We start from the raw sequence: 15,163 nt of genomic DNA, 5'->3' as shown, positions 1-15,163 counted from the left end.
CTTTTTCTCATTTTTTTTTCTCATTCCCAAAAAATCTCTTGACCGTCAAGTATACGACCAGTTAATTCGCCCCCTTCAGAATAAAATAAAATTAAATTAAATCTGGTGACGCACCTGTTGCACAGATGTGAAAACGCAGTCGGCTTTTGTTTTGTAGGCGCCGGGAGGAAGCGCGTCATTTTATCACCGTGGTTAGCTTGATGCTGTGCCTGCCGATTACGTGACCGTGATGCTCCACCGCGGAGCCACTGTTTTCTTTTTTTTTGTTTTTGTTGTTGTTGTAGGAGAAGCTAACCGAACCTCCAAAGATGACTGACAGCACAATAAGAACCACGTTACGCCTTCCAACACGAGTCACCGGCAATTACATTCACCTTTTATTCTAAGCAAACTCGCTCGTGCCTCAGTGATAAAGCTCGACGCATTCAGCACGGTACCGGTTCGGACGGGATGCCAGAGAGAGAAATTCTCCGGTTGTTTAAAGACTGTCACCGGCCACCGCCGGTTCTGCTAATGTGGTAAATAAGAGACATTGAAAAATAAGAAGAGGGTGAAAAAATGGGATTCCTGCACCAGCTTCACCTCCTCCTCTGGAAGAACGTCTTCCTGAAGCGGCGGGGGCCGGTAAGCTAACACCATTTGAGCTAAAGTCTGAATTTAATTTAACGGTTCGTGTCCGTAACGTGGCGGAGGTTCGGTTCGGTGCTACGTTCGTCACCTGTGTGTGTTTTTGTTGTGTGTGTGTGTGTGTGTCTGGCTGAGTCTGTGTGTTTGTTTTCCTCTTCTGTCAAACAGGTTGTTGTTCGTCTGGTAACAAGTGTCCAGTTGTATAAGTCTGGATTTATTGGCGTATCTTCTGGTTTTGGTTCAGGCCTGTGCCAGGATGTGTTGGACAAAGATCATTTTATTATTTGCTCAGAATGGAGCATCACCAGTGCTTGTAATCTGAAATTCAGCGTTCACTATAGGGTGACCGGGGTAGGAAACAAGGGCCAGACGGTGCAGGTTTTCCGTCCTTGCAGCCTCAGCAGGTGGTTTTACCGATGAACTCCTCCACGCAAAGTCCTGATCATTTTTTAATCACCTGGTGAGGTGATCAGTAGTGAGGAAACACTTGCACCATCTCAGTCCTTCACAGTAACTCATGGCCCACCCCTGCCCTAGACTAAAGTCTCCTCTTAAGAGTTTGCACATTTCACTTTTAAATTGGTGGATAAGATGGTACTAAATATGACTTAATGTAGCACCAAATGGCCTGGTTTCATAGTTGAAGATTGGTGTTAGTCTGGGAATAAATTGGCGTCCAGGAGGCTGGTGTAACTTTAATTCACTATGGAACACAATTTTTGTTCCTGGCTTCTAAGTGTTATACGAGTATTTCAACTGCTTATGTCTAAAGTCTATGGAAAAATTACTACATTCAGCACAAACTTTGATTTAATTTTTTTTTTAGCATTCTAGAAAGTTCTAAAAGGTTCTTGAAATTTCTAGATAATTCTGGAAACTTCTAGAAAATTATGGACAGTTCTAGCAGTTCAAGAACATTCTAGAAGACTACTCAGTAGTAGTGAAGGCGAATCGAGAATATTCTTGAAAACAGACAAATTTCAAAATATCATTGTCCTGATCACAGAAGCAAAGTTTCTGTGGAATAAGAGCTATTTTCTATTTATTTAAGGCATAACAGGTTAGGAAAACACACTGTGTACCCAGGAACAAAACTAAAATAAAAACTTGTTACATAGTGTTATCTTTCTTGAGTACTTGGACTGCATCAGTAAGAAACGATGAGCAGACCGCTGTGACAGGAGCGACCCGTCATTAGTTTTTGGGAAATTCCATCTTTTTAAGGCACTGTTAGGTGGGTGTTCATTACAGACTTATGCAAAATGTAAGCAGTATGTTCAAAATGCCCGAGAAGCACAACGGTGAAGTAACAGCGTTTCTAATGAGTGATCATATGAGGTCTGTCCATAATGTATAGTACCTTTTTATTTTTTTTAAACTATATGGATTTGATTCATATGTTTTCACGTCAGACAAGCTTGAACCCTTGTGCGCATGCGTGAGTTTTTCCACGCCTGTCGGTGACGTCATTCGCCTGTGAGCACGCCTTGTGGAAGGAGTGGTCCCGCCCCGTCGTCGGATTTTTATTGTCTGGAAATGGCGGAATGATTTGGGGGTTTTTTTCCATCAGAATTTTTTCAGAAGCTGTTAGAGACTGGCACCTGGAAACTATTTGAAAAAGTTTCGGTGAAAATTTTACGGGCTTCACAGAGAATAAGGTCTGGTAGTACAGCTTTAAGGACCCCTTTAAGGACGCGCGCCGCGCTCCGAGCTGCGACGACACGGCACAAGCCACCGGACCATTTCTGAGCTGATGGCTCTGTGGATACGAGACCGTTGTGTGCTCTTTCTCTGGTTATCACAAGAGCTGGACATCAGCCATTTTCCAGCAGATTTCACTTTTAACAAGAGATTTTGTCATGGAAAGCCGCGCGGAGGCTTCGCGCGTCACGACCGATTCGCTTTGGAAGTGAGACAAAGGAACACCTCCGTTTCGGCGTGTCAGAGGACAAGTTGGACATGTCCAGCTCTCCACAATTTCACTGATACTTACTGGACTGGTAAGCATTGAAAGCCGAGATAGACATGTCCAAACTTGTCCTCTGACACGCCGAAACGGAGGTGTTCCTTTGTCTCGCTACAAGACAAGAGTCCCAGTTAGTCACTTTAATCCACACAAAAGTGACTCACGATTGACATATTTCAATGGTTTTCAGAGGGATTAAGAAACGGAGTTGCCACTTCTGAAGAGGAGTGAAACAAAGAACCAACGAAAAAGGGGATCAGAACACTGCTTCATTGGTTCAAGGTTCAAAGCAGATCCGCGCTGCATAAATGGTTGATTACAGACCCGCTGCAGGGTCTGTAATCAACGTAGAGAAATGATCATGCAGTCCATTTATTATTTTCCAGACAAACACCCTCAAAAACAACGGCCGCTCTGAAGGACCGATAAGGGAATCATTAAGCAAAAGGCTATTGATGTCGGTAGATCAAATAATTTCTTAATGATACCTAAAAAGAACGGGTTCTCGATACCCGACTCTAGTTGTTTATATGTCATCATGTAGTGTGCATTCAGTCATTCACATATAGTAAGCAGCAGATAAAGTTTATTGTCACAGAAATTGAGTGTCTTCTGTGTTCTTGCTACCAGAATATGTGTACATTATTGTGAAGCTTTTTATTTCTAATGTTGTTGGCCATCAGAAATCCTAATTTTGTCATTTTGTAGGGATGACTGAATCTGTTTCAGGCATCGTGATTTCTTTCACTGTTTAGTGCCTGCACTGGCTTCTTTGTAGAGGTGGTTGGTGTGTGTCGGATCTGTATTGTGTTTGTGTGGTGCAGTTATTTTTAGCTCATCTACCTCCACAGATGAAATTTGGAGGAGGCCTGAGAAATGCACTGGAGTGCTTCTGTAATAATAATAGCAATGGCTACATCAGTCTGCATATAGACTTATAATCACGCTGGCTGGGTTTGGCCTCACTAAAGCCGTCTGCAGGATTGATGATCAGAGCAGAATGGTGCAGTCAGCATTTATCTGAGAAAACATTAATCTCACACGCTGCCTATCCCGGATAGACCAGCTCATACTTTAGATTAGAAGAGCATCACTTCCATAAAACATTTTAAGATTTTCTGAACTGATTTAGCTTCTGCAATTAACATTTTATTTCCTAGTGGCCTGCTGCAGTGGTGCAACATCAATCCTACCCAGCCCCCAAACAAAAAAAAAATTTACACCAGTATAACTGATTATTGTACTTGTTGTGTAATTAATACTTTAATTACGAAGATAGGAATTCTGAACATTTTCCTAATTAGGTCGCACTATGTCAAAAGTGGGGAATATGACAGAAGTTTGAAGAGTCACAACAGGCGGCACTGAGGTGCCCCAAAGAGCATAGAGTGTTGTGTACAAAGACTTGCATGGATTTACTGAAACATGGCGTACGCTAAAACCCAGAAACTGTCACATGCACAAAAAATATCCATATGTATCAAAGTGTGCGTACGTATGGATCCAAGCAAGTTCTGTTTGTACAATCAATGTGGAATTGAGTGCACATGCAGATGTACCAAACTCCTCCATTTCCATGCCCCTATTTAAGTATGCAAATTCATGTAAATAGGCCCTGGGAACTGGGATTCCTCACTCGGTCAGATCAGTCAACGTGAACACAGAAAAGAAATTATACCAAGTGTGAGCTACAATTGACTGGATATGATGTGGAGACACACAGGGATAGATTATTTGGTTCCCTGTCAAACAGAATGAACATGAAATGGAAGAAAAGTTATTGGGAACGTGTGTGTGTGTGTGTGTGTGAGAGGCCGTAAACCAGTGGTGTCCAAAGTATTCCAGAAAGGGCAAAGACGGTGCAGGCTTTCTTTGCAGCCACAAAGAGCTGATCCATGGCTCCTGGATTGGAAAACTCCGCAGGTTGTATTGGGAAATTTCCGATCTGTGAATTACGCTGGTATTGGAAGCCAATACCAGTATTGGATTGGATCGGCCCCTTCCCTACCTGTAACCATATTTCAGCGAGTGTATAATGCATACAGGTGTGTGTAATTGTATGTATGTGTATACACGGCTGTATTCTTGAATATAATATTTGTCATGGTGAAATATGAGACAAATTGCATCGCAGACATTTCCGGCATCCTCAAAGTCATTATTTTGTACAACATACACATTGTTACATGTTTTTCATCTAGCATGCGACCAGCTGAAGGATGTCCTGATCCCTAGCGAAGCATGGAGGGTGATATTAGCATTTTGTTGAGATATCAGAGTTGGCATTGTGCGCCACAGTCCGCTGCTGATTCTTTGTCTCTTTAGATGATCCAGTCGTCACTTCATTTTGCTGTTGAAAAAGCTGCTGCAGTGCTGAGAGTAAGTGAATGGAGTCACAACAGCAGTGAAGAGGGACCCAAAAAGAGTTTTAGGCCCCATTTCAGATATTTTATCTCTTGCTGCACATGTCTACAGTTTGCTGTAGTTTTGAAGTTTAATCTAAATATCATCTGTGTTTTGTTCGGTGGTGGAAATTATGGCTTTGGCTCAAGGTAACAAAGACAACTCTGTGCATTAGCTCCTCGTGGAGTGAGAGAAAGACATGAAGTGAGCCAGATGGTGTCACGTTGATCACAGCAGAGTAAGATTACTTTGAACGGATATGACAGTAGTTATCACAAAGACAGTTCTGTATGCGCTTTATCTGTAAATCAAGAGTGGAAGTTCTTGAAATAGCAGCAGATTGTTGGTATTTTTGCTGTCGCTGTTAACACGACTGTTGTAATAAACCATTAAGAATATGATGAAACTGCTGTTTTGTTGCTGCAGTTTATCAGATGGAAGATCCCGGTGCTGAGTCCCTGTCCAACAGGAGGGTGCAGTACATCAATCAATCAATCAATCAACTTTTTTCTTATATAGCGCCAAATCACAACAAACAGTTGCCCCAAGGCGCTCCACATTGCAAGGCAAGGCCATACAATAATTATGAAAAACCCCAACGGTCAAAACGACCCCCTATGAGCAAGCACTTGGCCACAGTGGGAAGGAAAAACTCCCTTTTAACAGGAAGAAACCTCCAGCAGAACCAGGCTCAGGGAGGGGCAGTCTTCTGCTGAGACTGGTTGGGGCTGAGGGAAAGAACCAGGAAAAAGAGATCGATCACTAATGATTAAATGCAGAGTGATGCATACGGAGCAAAAAGAGAAAGAAACAGTGCATCATGGGAACCCCCCCACAGTCGACGTCTAAAGCAACATGTGGCGTATGGAAGAGTACTATGTGTTTTGCGAAAATTACTGCATAATGAGCTGTACCTACAAATATAGCACACTGCTAAAATACCCTCGGCCGTATGAGCATAAAAATCGCAATCAAGAATATGACCTTTTGACCTTTTTAAAATAGGTCAAGGTTAGGCAAACTGAACACAACGTAATATTGCATCCTGGGACCGTAGGGCACCAGAAGGCACATGATGCGTTAATGATGCGTGACCATTTAGAGCTTTATATGTTGGCAACAAAGTCTTGAAATCTGCTCTTACATTCAAAGGAAGCTTGGGTACCGAAACCAAAGCAGGTCAAAACACATAATGTGATCATATCAGATTTTTGTCCAAACTCTAGCTCACTAGACATTTTTGTGGAATCATTTCAGATTATCATAAGGTACAAAACAGACATTCGGTTACTTATAATTCCCACCAGCTGCCCTGAACCTTTCAGCCCACGTGCACAATCACCCACTGAACAAAGCAGCATACTTTGAACCCAAACCAAAGGTTAATATTTTATTGTTGTTTTTTTTTGTGTGTGTGTGTGTTTTTCAGTCGCTTTTTGTCAGTCGAGACATTTGTTGATCTTTTGCTGACGAGAATAGTTAATCATTCAACAGACACACCTTTATACATACAACAGTTTCCAGCAAGGTTACAGTGTGCATGAGAGAGAAATAGGACTGAAAGATCCCGATTTGCATTGTGAACAGATGGCTCAACTGACAGACTGTGCTTTGAATGCCAGGAAAATTACCCGTTTGCAGTGAGAAAACACATTCTGTTCCTTAACTTTAAATTATGTTTTGATTTATAGAGAGCAGGAAACCTTTCATCTGTTTCTGCTGCATCATTTCTCTGCATTATGTTGCACTACCACGACACCATTAGTTCAGGCCGAATCGCAGGTAATCAGGATTCTTATTGTGAGTGATGGACACTGGTTTTACAATAATTTCATTCAGATTACAGTTCTTCTTACCACTGGTGGCTGCAGAACCAATTAGAGTAAAAGCTTATAATGGCCACAGCCAGATTTTACAAGCATTTGACAAATACAAATTTCCTGTAATATCTCCACAATAATGCCCTCACTCTTCCTCTTTCTGCACAGAATGTACTGTCAGCCTCCCAGCGTAACTATTATTTTGTGATCGAGTAGCCTGGGAGCTACACCAAACTGAGAAGTCCTGTTTCATTTGATCTGGCAGATACGTCTGGCCCCTCTCCCTTTGAAACCGATTCACACCCACCATAATTCAGCCTGGCCATTCACATCTTTTATATGATATGAGGCTGGGTTTATATTGATTGACTGTGGAGCATCATTTGAGGCACTCTTGCGAACAACCAAGATGACTGTTGCTGATGTGAAATGACCCTGTGAATCTGTTATTGTGTCTAATAAATGGCTGTGATGGTGTATTTGATCTGGAATATTTGCAATGGCTGTTTTGAAGAACTGGTGAAAGATGCACCAGTGGTTCCTACTAAACATGAACATCAAGTCTTGTATCACTTTTCTTAGTCACATTAGTGGTTTCTGACCTTGGTCTTGGTCTGACTTTGAATGACCTCCAGGGCGTAGGACAAGCCCACTGCCTCGTATCGATGGAGACGAGACTAGAGACAGATGGTAAGATGGAGATAAAAGGATCCAATGTGAAGGAGGAGAAAAAGGAATCTTTTGGAATTGTGAGGATGAAGGATTAACCTGCTGACTGAAAAGAGAGCATGCATATGTGTAGCACAAGGTTAACTGACAGCTAAATGAATTATAAATGTTATCTGGAAAGCCAAATAGACCAGCAGCTGGTTCACTGAGGCTTGGTACGGTATGCAGGAGAGCTTGGTTACAGGCCTTCTCCTGGTGGGTACTTGGGTTTTTAGTCTTTATTTACAATCTTCCCCTCAGTCTGGATTAGAATAATTAAATCTATAGAAGTCAGTATCCTTGACAGACATTATCCAGGATGTGTTTTGGATGTCCCCCCGCTTTGTTGGCAGCCTTAGATTAGGGGTTTCCAACAAGAGTTCTAAGAGTTGAGTCTAGGCATTTAATCAATCAATCAATCAATTTTTTTTATATAGCGCCAAATCACAACAAACAGTTGCCCCAAGGCGCTTTATATTGTAAGGCAAGGCCATACAATAATTATGTAAAACCCCAACGGTCAAAACGACCCCCTGTGAGCAAGCACTTGGCTACAGTGGGAAGGAAAAACTCCCTTTTAACAGGAAGAAACCTCCAACAGAACCAGGCTCAGGGAGGGGCAGTCTTCTGCTGGGATGGTTGGGGCTGAGGGAGAGAACCAGGAAAAAGACATGCTGTGGAGGGGAGCAGAGATCGATCACTAATGATTAAATGCAGAGTGGTGCATACAGAGCAAAAAGAGAAAGAAACAGTGCATCATGGGAACCCCCCAGCAGTCTACGTCTATAGCAGCATAACTAAGGGATGGTTCAGGGTCACCTGATCCAGCCCTAACTATAAGCTTTAGCAAAAGGAAAGTTTTAAGCCTAATCTTAAAGTAGAGAGGGTGTCTGTCTCCCTGATCTGAATTGGGAGCTGGTTCCACAGGAGAGGAGCCTGAAAGCTGAAGGCTCTGCCTCCCATTCTACTCTTACAAACCCTAGGAACTACAAGTAAGCCTGCAGTCTGAGAGCGAAGCGCTCTATTGGGGTGATATGGTACTACGAGGTCCCTAAGATAAGATGGGACCTGATTATTCAAAACCTTATAAGTAAGAAGAAGAATTTTAAATTCTATTCTAGAATTAACAGGAAGCCAATGAAGAGAGGCCAATATAGGTGAGATATGCTCTCTCCTTCTAGTCCCCGTCAGTACTCTAGCTGCAGCATTTTGAATTAACTGAAGGCTTTTTAGGGAACTTTTAGGACAACCTGATAATAATGAATTACAATAGTCCAGCCTAGAGGAAATAAATGCATGAATTAGTTTTTCAGCATCACTCTGAGACAAGACCTTTCTGATTTTAGAGATATTGCGTAAATGCAAAAAGCAGTCCTACATATTTGTTTAATATGTGCTTTGAATGACATATCCTGATCAAAAATGACTCCAAGATTTCTCACAGTATTACTAGAGGTCAGGGTAATGCCATCCAGAGTAAGGATCTGGTTAGACACCATGTTTCTAAGATTTGTGGGGCCAAGTACAATAACTTCAGTTTTATCTGAGTTTAAAAGCAGGAAATTAGAGGTCATCCATGTCTTTATGTCTGTAAGACAATCCTGCAGTTTAGCTAATTGGTGTGTGTCCTCTGGCTTCATGGATAGATAAAGCTGGGTATCATCTGCGTAACAATGAAAATTTAAGCAATACCGTCTAATAATACTGCCTAAGGGAAGCATATATAAAGTGAATAAAATTGGTCCTAGCACAGAACCTTGTGGAACTCCATAATTAACTTTAGTCTGTGAAGAAGATTCCCCATTTACATGAACAAATTGTAATCTATTAGACAAATATGATTCAAACCACCGCAGCGCAGTGCCTTTAATACCTATGGCATGCTCTAATCTCTGTAATAAAATTTTATGGTCAACAGTATCAAAAGCAGCACTGAGGTCTAACAGAACAAGCACAGAGATGAGTCCACTGTCCAAGGCCATAAGAAGATCATTTGTAACCTTCACTAATGCTGTTTCTGTACTATGATGAATTCTAAAACCTGACTGAAACTCTTCAAATAGACCATTCCTCTGCAGATGATCAGTTAGCTGTTTTACAACTACCCTTTCAAGAATTTTTGAGAGAAAAGGAAGGTTGGAGATTGGCCTATAATTAGCTAAGATAGCTGGGTCAAGTGATGGCTTTTTAAGTAATGGTTTAATTACTGCCACCTTAAAAGCCTGTGGTACATAGCCAACTAACAAAGATAGATTGATCATATTTAAGATCGAAGCATTAAATAATGGTAGGGCTTCCTTGAGCAGCCTGGTAGGAATGGGGTCTAATAAACATGTTGATGGTTTGGATGAAGTAACTAATGAAAATAACTCAGACAGAACAATCGGAGAGAAAGAGTCTAACCAAATACCGGCATCACTGAAAGCAGCCAAAGATAACGATACGTCTTTGGGATGGTTATGAGTAATTTTTTCTCTAATAGTTAAAATTTTGTTAGCAAAGAAAGTCATGAAGTCATTACTAGTTAAAGTTAATGGAATACTCAGCTCAATAGAGCTCTGACTCTTTGTCAGCCTGGCTACAGTGCTGAAAAGAAACCTGGGGTTGTTCTTATTTTCTTCAATTAGTGATGAGTAGAAAGATGTCCTAGCTTTACGGAGGGCTTTTTTATAGAGCAACAGACTCTTTTTCCAGGCTAAGTGAAGATCTTCTAAATTAGTGAGACGCCATTTCCTCTCCAACTTACGGGTTATCTGCTTTAAGCTACGAGTTTGTGAGTTATACCACGGAGTCAGACACTTCTGATTTAAAGCTCTCTTTTTCAGAGGAGCTACAGCATCCAAAGTTGTCTTCAATGAGGATGTAAAACTATTGACGAGATACTCTATCTCCCTTACAGAGTTTAGGTAGCTACTCTGCACTGTGTTGTTATATGGCATTAGAGAACATAAAGAAGGAATCATATCCTTAAACCTAGTTACAGCGCTTTCTGAAAGACTTCTAGTGTAATGAAACTTATTCCCTACTGCTGGGTAGTCCATCAGAGTAAATGTAAATGTTATTAAGAAATGATCAGACAGAAGGGAGTTTTCAGGGAATACTGTTAAGTCTTCTATTTCCATACCATAAGTCAGAACAAGATCTAAGATATGATTAAAGTGGTGGTGGACTCATTTACTTTTTGAGCAAAGCCAATAGAGTCTAATAATAGATTAAATGCAGTGTTGAGGCTGTCATTCTCAGCATCTGTGTGGATGTTAAAATCGCCCACTATAATTATCTTATCTGAGCTAAGCACTAAGTCAGACAAAAGGTCTGAAAATTCACAGAGAAACTCACAGTAACGACCAGGTGGACGATAGATAATAACAAATAAAACTGGTTTTTGGGACTTCCAATTTGGATGGACAAGACTAAGAGACAAGCTTTCAAATGAATTAAAGCTCTGTCTGGGTTTTTGATTAATTAATAAGCTGGAATGGAAGATTGCTGCTAATCCTCCGCCCCGGCCCGTGCTACGAGCATTCTGACAGTTAGTGTGACTCGGGGGTGTTGACTCATTTAAACTAACATATTCATCCTGCTGTAACCAGGTTTCTGTTAGGCAAAATAAATCAATATGTTGATCAATTATTATATCATTTACCAACAGGGACTTAGAAGAGAGAGACCTAATGTTTAATAGACCACATTTAACTGTTTTAGTCTGTGGTGCAGTTGAAGGTACTATATTATTTTTTCTTTTTGAATTTTTATGCTTAAATAGATTTTTGCTGGTTATTGGTAGTCTGGGAGCAGGCACCGTCTCTACGGGGATGGGGTAATGAGGGGATGGCAGGGGGAGAGAAGCTGCAGAGAGGTGTGTAAGACTACAACTCTGCTTCCTGGTCCCAACCCTGGATAGTCACGGTTTGGAGGATTTAAGAAAATTGGCCAGATTTCTAGAAATGAGAGCTGCTCCATCCAAAGTGGGATGGATGCCGTCTCTCCTAACAAGACCAGGTTTTCCCCAGAAGCTTTGCCAATTATCTATGAAGCCCACCTCATTTTTTGGACACCACTCAGACAGCCAGCAATTCAAGGAGAACATGCGGCTAAACATGTCACTCCCGGTCCGATTGGGGAGGGGCCCAGAGAAAACTACAGAGTCCGACATTGTTTTTGCAAAGTTACACACCGATTTAATGTTAATTTTAGTGACCTCCGATTGGCGTAACCGGGTGTCATTACTGCCGACGTGAATTACAATCTTACCAAATTTACGCTTAGCCTTAGCCAGCAGTTTCAAATTTCCTTCAATGTCGCCTGCTCTGGCCCCCGGAAGACAATTGACTATGGTTGCTGGTGTCGCTAACTTCACATTTCTCAAAACAGAGTCGCCAATAACCAGAGTTTGATCCTCGGCGGGTGTGTCGTCGAGTGGGGAAAAACGGTTAGAGATGTGAACGGGTTGGCGGTGTACACGGGGCTTCTGTTTAGGGCTACGCTTCCTCCTCACAGTCACCCAGTCAGCCTGCTTTCCCGGCTGCTCGGGATCTGCCAGGGGGGAACTAACGGCGGCTAAGCTACCTTGGTCCGCACCGACTACAGGGGCCTGGCTAGCTGTAGAATTTTCCACGGTGCGGAGCCGAGTCTCCAATTCGCCCAGCCTGGCCTCCAAAGCTACGAATAAGCTACACTTATTACAAGTACCGTTACTGCTAAAGGAGGCCGAGGAATAACTAAACATTTCACACCCAGAGCAGAAAAGTGCGGGAGAGACAGGAGAAGCCGCCATGCTAAATCGGCTAAGAGCTAGTAGCTACGCTAAGCTAGCGGATTCCTAAAAACACGCAAAGTGAATAATGTGTAAATAATTTATAGGTGATTCAGCAGAAGGAGTGCTTTAGTTAAGGCACGTAAAGATTACACTGGGAAACAAATCGTAATCTAGATAACTAGATCAATCTAACTGCGCAGAGTAAACAGCTAACAGATACAGAAAAACACCGCTGTGCTCCGGAACAGGAAGTGATACAATACCGCAGTGAGAGCCAACCACCAGTAGAGGCCTAAACAGGCGCCTCTCAGCTGAACGCCCATGCATTTACATATTAAGTGCTTCGACTGTGCTGTAGCAACCTGGTGTCGCAGACCGAACGGTCCCCTCTCAAAATCGGTCCATCCTGCCTTCACTGCACATGCGTCACTTCTGTGTGTCAGCCACCGTTCATGGATTATCACCTTGTTTCTGCTTAAAACTGCACTCCAGTCATCATCCATGTATTGATTTATTCTGCCTAACAGAAACCTGGTTACAGCAGGATGAATATGTTAGTTTAAATGAGTCAACACCCCCGAGTCACACTGTCAGAATGCTCGTAGCACGGGCCGGGGTGGAGGATTAGCAGCAATCTTCCATTCCAGCTTATTAATTAATCAAAAACCTAGACAGAGCTTTAATTCATTTGAAAGCTTGTCTCTTAGTCTTGTCCATCCAAATTGGAAGTCCCAAAAACCAGTTTTATTTGTTATTATCTATCGTCCACCTGGTCGTTACTGTGAGTTTCTCTGTGAATTTTCAGACCTTTTGTCTGACTTAGTGCTTAGCTCAGATAAGATAATTATAGTGGGCGATTTTAACATCCACACAGATGCTGAGAATGACAGCCTCAACACTGCATTTAATCTATTATTAGACTCTATTGGCTTTGCTCAAAAAGTAAATGAGTCCACCCACCACTTTAATCATATCTTAGATCTTGTTCTGACTTATGGTATGGAAATAGAAGACTTAACAGTATTCCCTGAAAACTCCCTTCTGTCTGATCATTTTTTAATAACATTTACATTTACCCTGATGGACTACCCTGCAGTGGGGAATACGTTTCATTACACTAGAAGTCTTTCAGAAAGCGCTGTAACTAGGTTTAAGGATATGATTCCTTCTTTATGTTCTCTAATGTCATATACCAACACAGAGCAGAGTAGCTACCTAAACTCTGTAAGGGAGTTAGAGTATCTCGTCAATAGTTTTACATCCACATTGAAGACAACTTTGGATGCTGTAGCTCCTCTGAAAAAGAGAGCTTTAAATCAGAAGTGTCTGACTCCGTGGTATAACTCACAAACTCGTAGCTTAAAGCAGATAAGCCGTAAGTTGGAGAGGAAATGGCGTCTCACTAATTTAGAAGATCTTCACTTAGCCTGGAAAAAGAGTTTGTTGCTCTATAAAAAAAGCCCTCCGTAAAGCTAGGACATCTTTCTACTCATCACTAATTGAAGAAAATAAGAACAACCCCAGGTTTCTTTTCAGCACTGTAGCCAGGCTGACAAAGAGTCAGAGCTCTATTGAGCTGAGTATTCCATTAACTTTAACTAGTAATGACTTCATGACTTTCTTTGCTAACAAAATTTTGACTATTAGAGAAAAAATTACTCATAACCATCCCAAAGATGTATCGTTATCTTTGGCTGCTTTCAGTGATGCCGGTATTTGGTTAGACTCTTTCTCTCTGATTGTTCTGAGTTATTTTCATTAGTTACTTCATCCAAACCATCAACATGTTTCTTAGACCCCATTCCTGCCAGGCTGCTCAAGGAAGTCCTACCATTATTTAATGCTTCAATCTTAAATATGATCAATCTATCTTTGTTAGTTGGCTATGTACCACAGGCTTTTAAGGTGGCAGTAATTAAACCATTACTTAAAAAGCCATCACTTGACCCAGCTATCTTAGCTAATTATAGGCCAATCTCCAACCTTCCTTTTCTCTCAAAGATTCTTGAGAGGGTAGTTGTAAAACAGCTAACTGATCACCTGCAGAGGAATGGTCTATTTGAAGAGTTTCAGTCAGGTTTTAGAATTCATCATAGTACAGAAACAGCATTAGTGAAGGTTACAAATGATCTTCTTATGGCTTCGGACAGTGGACTTATCTCTGTGCTTGTTTTGTTGGACCTCAGTGCTGCTTTTGATACTGTTGACCATAAAATTTTATTACAGAGATTAGAGCATGTCATAGGTATTAAAGGCACTGCGCTGCGGTGGTTTGAATCATATTTGTCTAATAGATTACAGTTTGTTCATGTAAATGGGGAATCTTCTTCACAGACTAAAGTTAATTATGGAGTTCCACAAGGTTCTGTGCTAGGACCAATTTTATTCACTTTATACATGCTTCCCTTAGGCAGTATTATTAGACGGTATTGCTTAAATTTTCATTGTTACGCAGATGATACCCAGCTTTATCTATCCATGAAGCCAGAGGATACACACCAATTAGCTAAACTGCAGGATTGTCTTACAGACATAAAGACATGGATGACCTCTAATTTCCTGCTTTTAAACTCAGATAAAACTGAAGTTATTGTACTTGGCCCCACAAATCTTAGAAGCATGGTGTCTAACCAGATCTTTACTCTGGATGGCATTTCCCTGACCTCTAGTAATACTGTGAGAAATCTTGAAGTCATTTTTGATCAGGATATGTCATTCAAAGCGCATATTAAACAAATATGTAGGACTGCCTTTTTGCATTTACGCAATATCTCTAAAATCAGAAAGGTCTTGTCTCAGAGTGATGCTGAAAAACTAATTCATGCATTTATTTCCTCTAGGCTGGACTATTGTAATTCATTATTATCAGGTTGTCCTAAA

At 41.4% G+C, this 15,163-nt stretch overlaps 1 protein-coding gene across 3 annotated transcripts in view; it reads left to right on the top strand.

Annotated features, from left to right (window-relative positions):
- Positions 1-278: 278 nt before the first annotated feature.
- The window catches only part of abca2 (ATP-binding cassette, sub-family A (ABC1), member 2), a 178,220-nt gene continuing 163,335 nt past the window's right edge, over positions 279-15,163 (top strand). For all 3 annotated transcript variants that reach the window (XM_034171301.1, XM_034171302.1, XM_034171300.1), the window contains exon 1: positions 279-624. In XM_034171301.1, the coding sequence (XP_034027192.1) occupies positions 559-624 (66 nt within the window). In that variant the 5' untranslated portion in view covers positions 279-558. The remainder of the gene's footprint in view (positions 625-15,163) is intronic.

Source organism: Thalassophryne amazonica, chromosome 5, assembly GCF_902500255.1.
Source record: "Thalassophryne amazonica chromosome 5, fThaAma1.1, whole genome shotgun sequence".
NCBI classification, from domain to species: domain Eukaryota; kingdom Metazoa; phylum Chordata; class Actinopteri; order Batrachoidiformes; family Batrachoididae; genus Thalassophryne; species Thalassophryne amazonica.
This window is presented reverse-complemented; position numbering and strand designations above follow the sequence as displayed.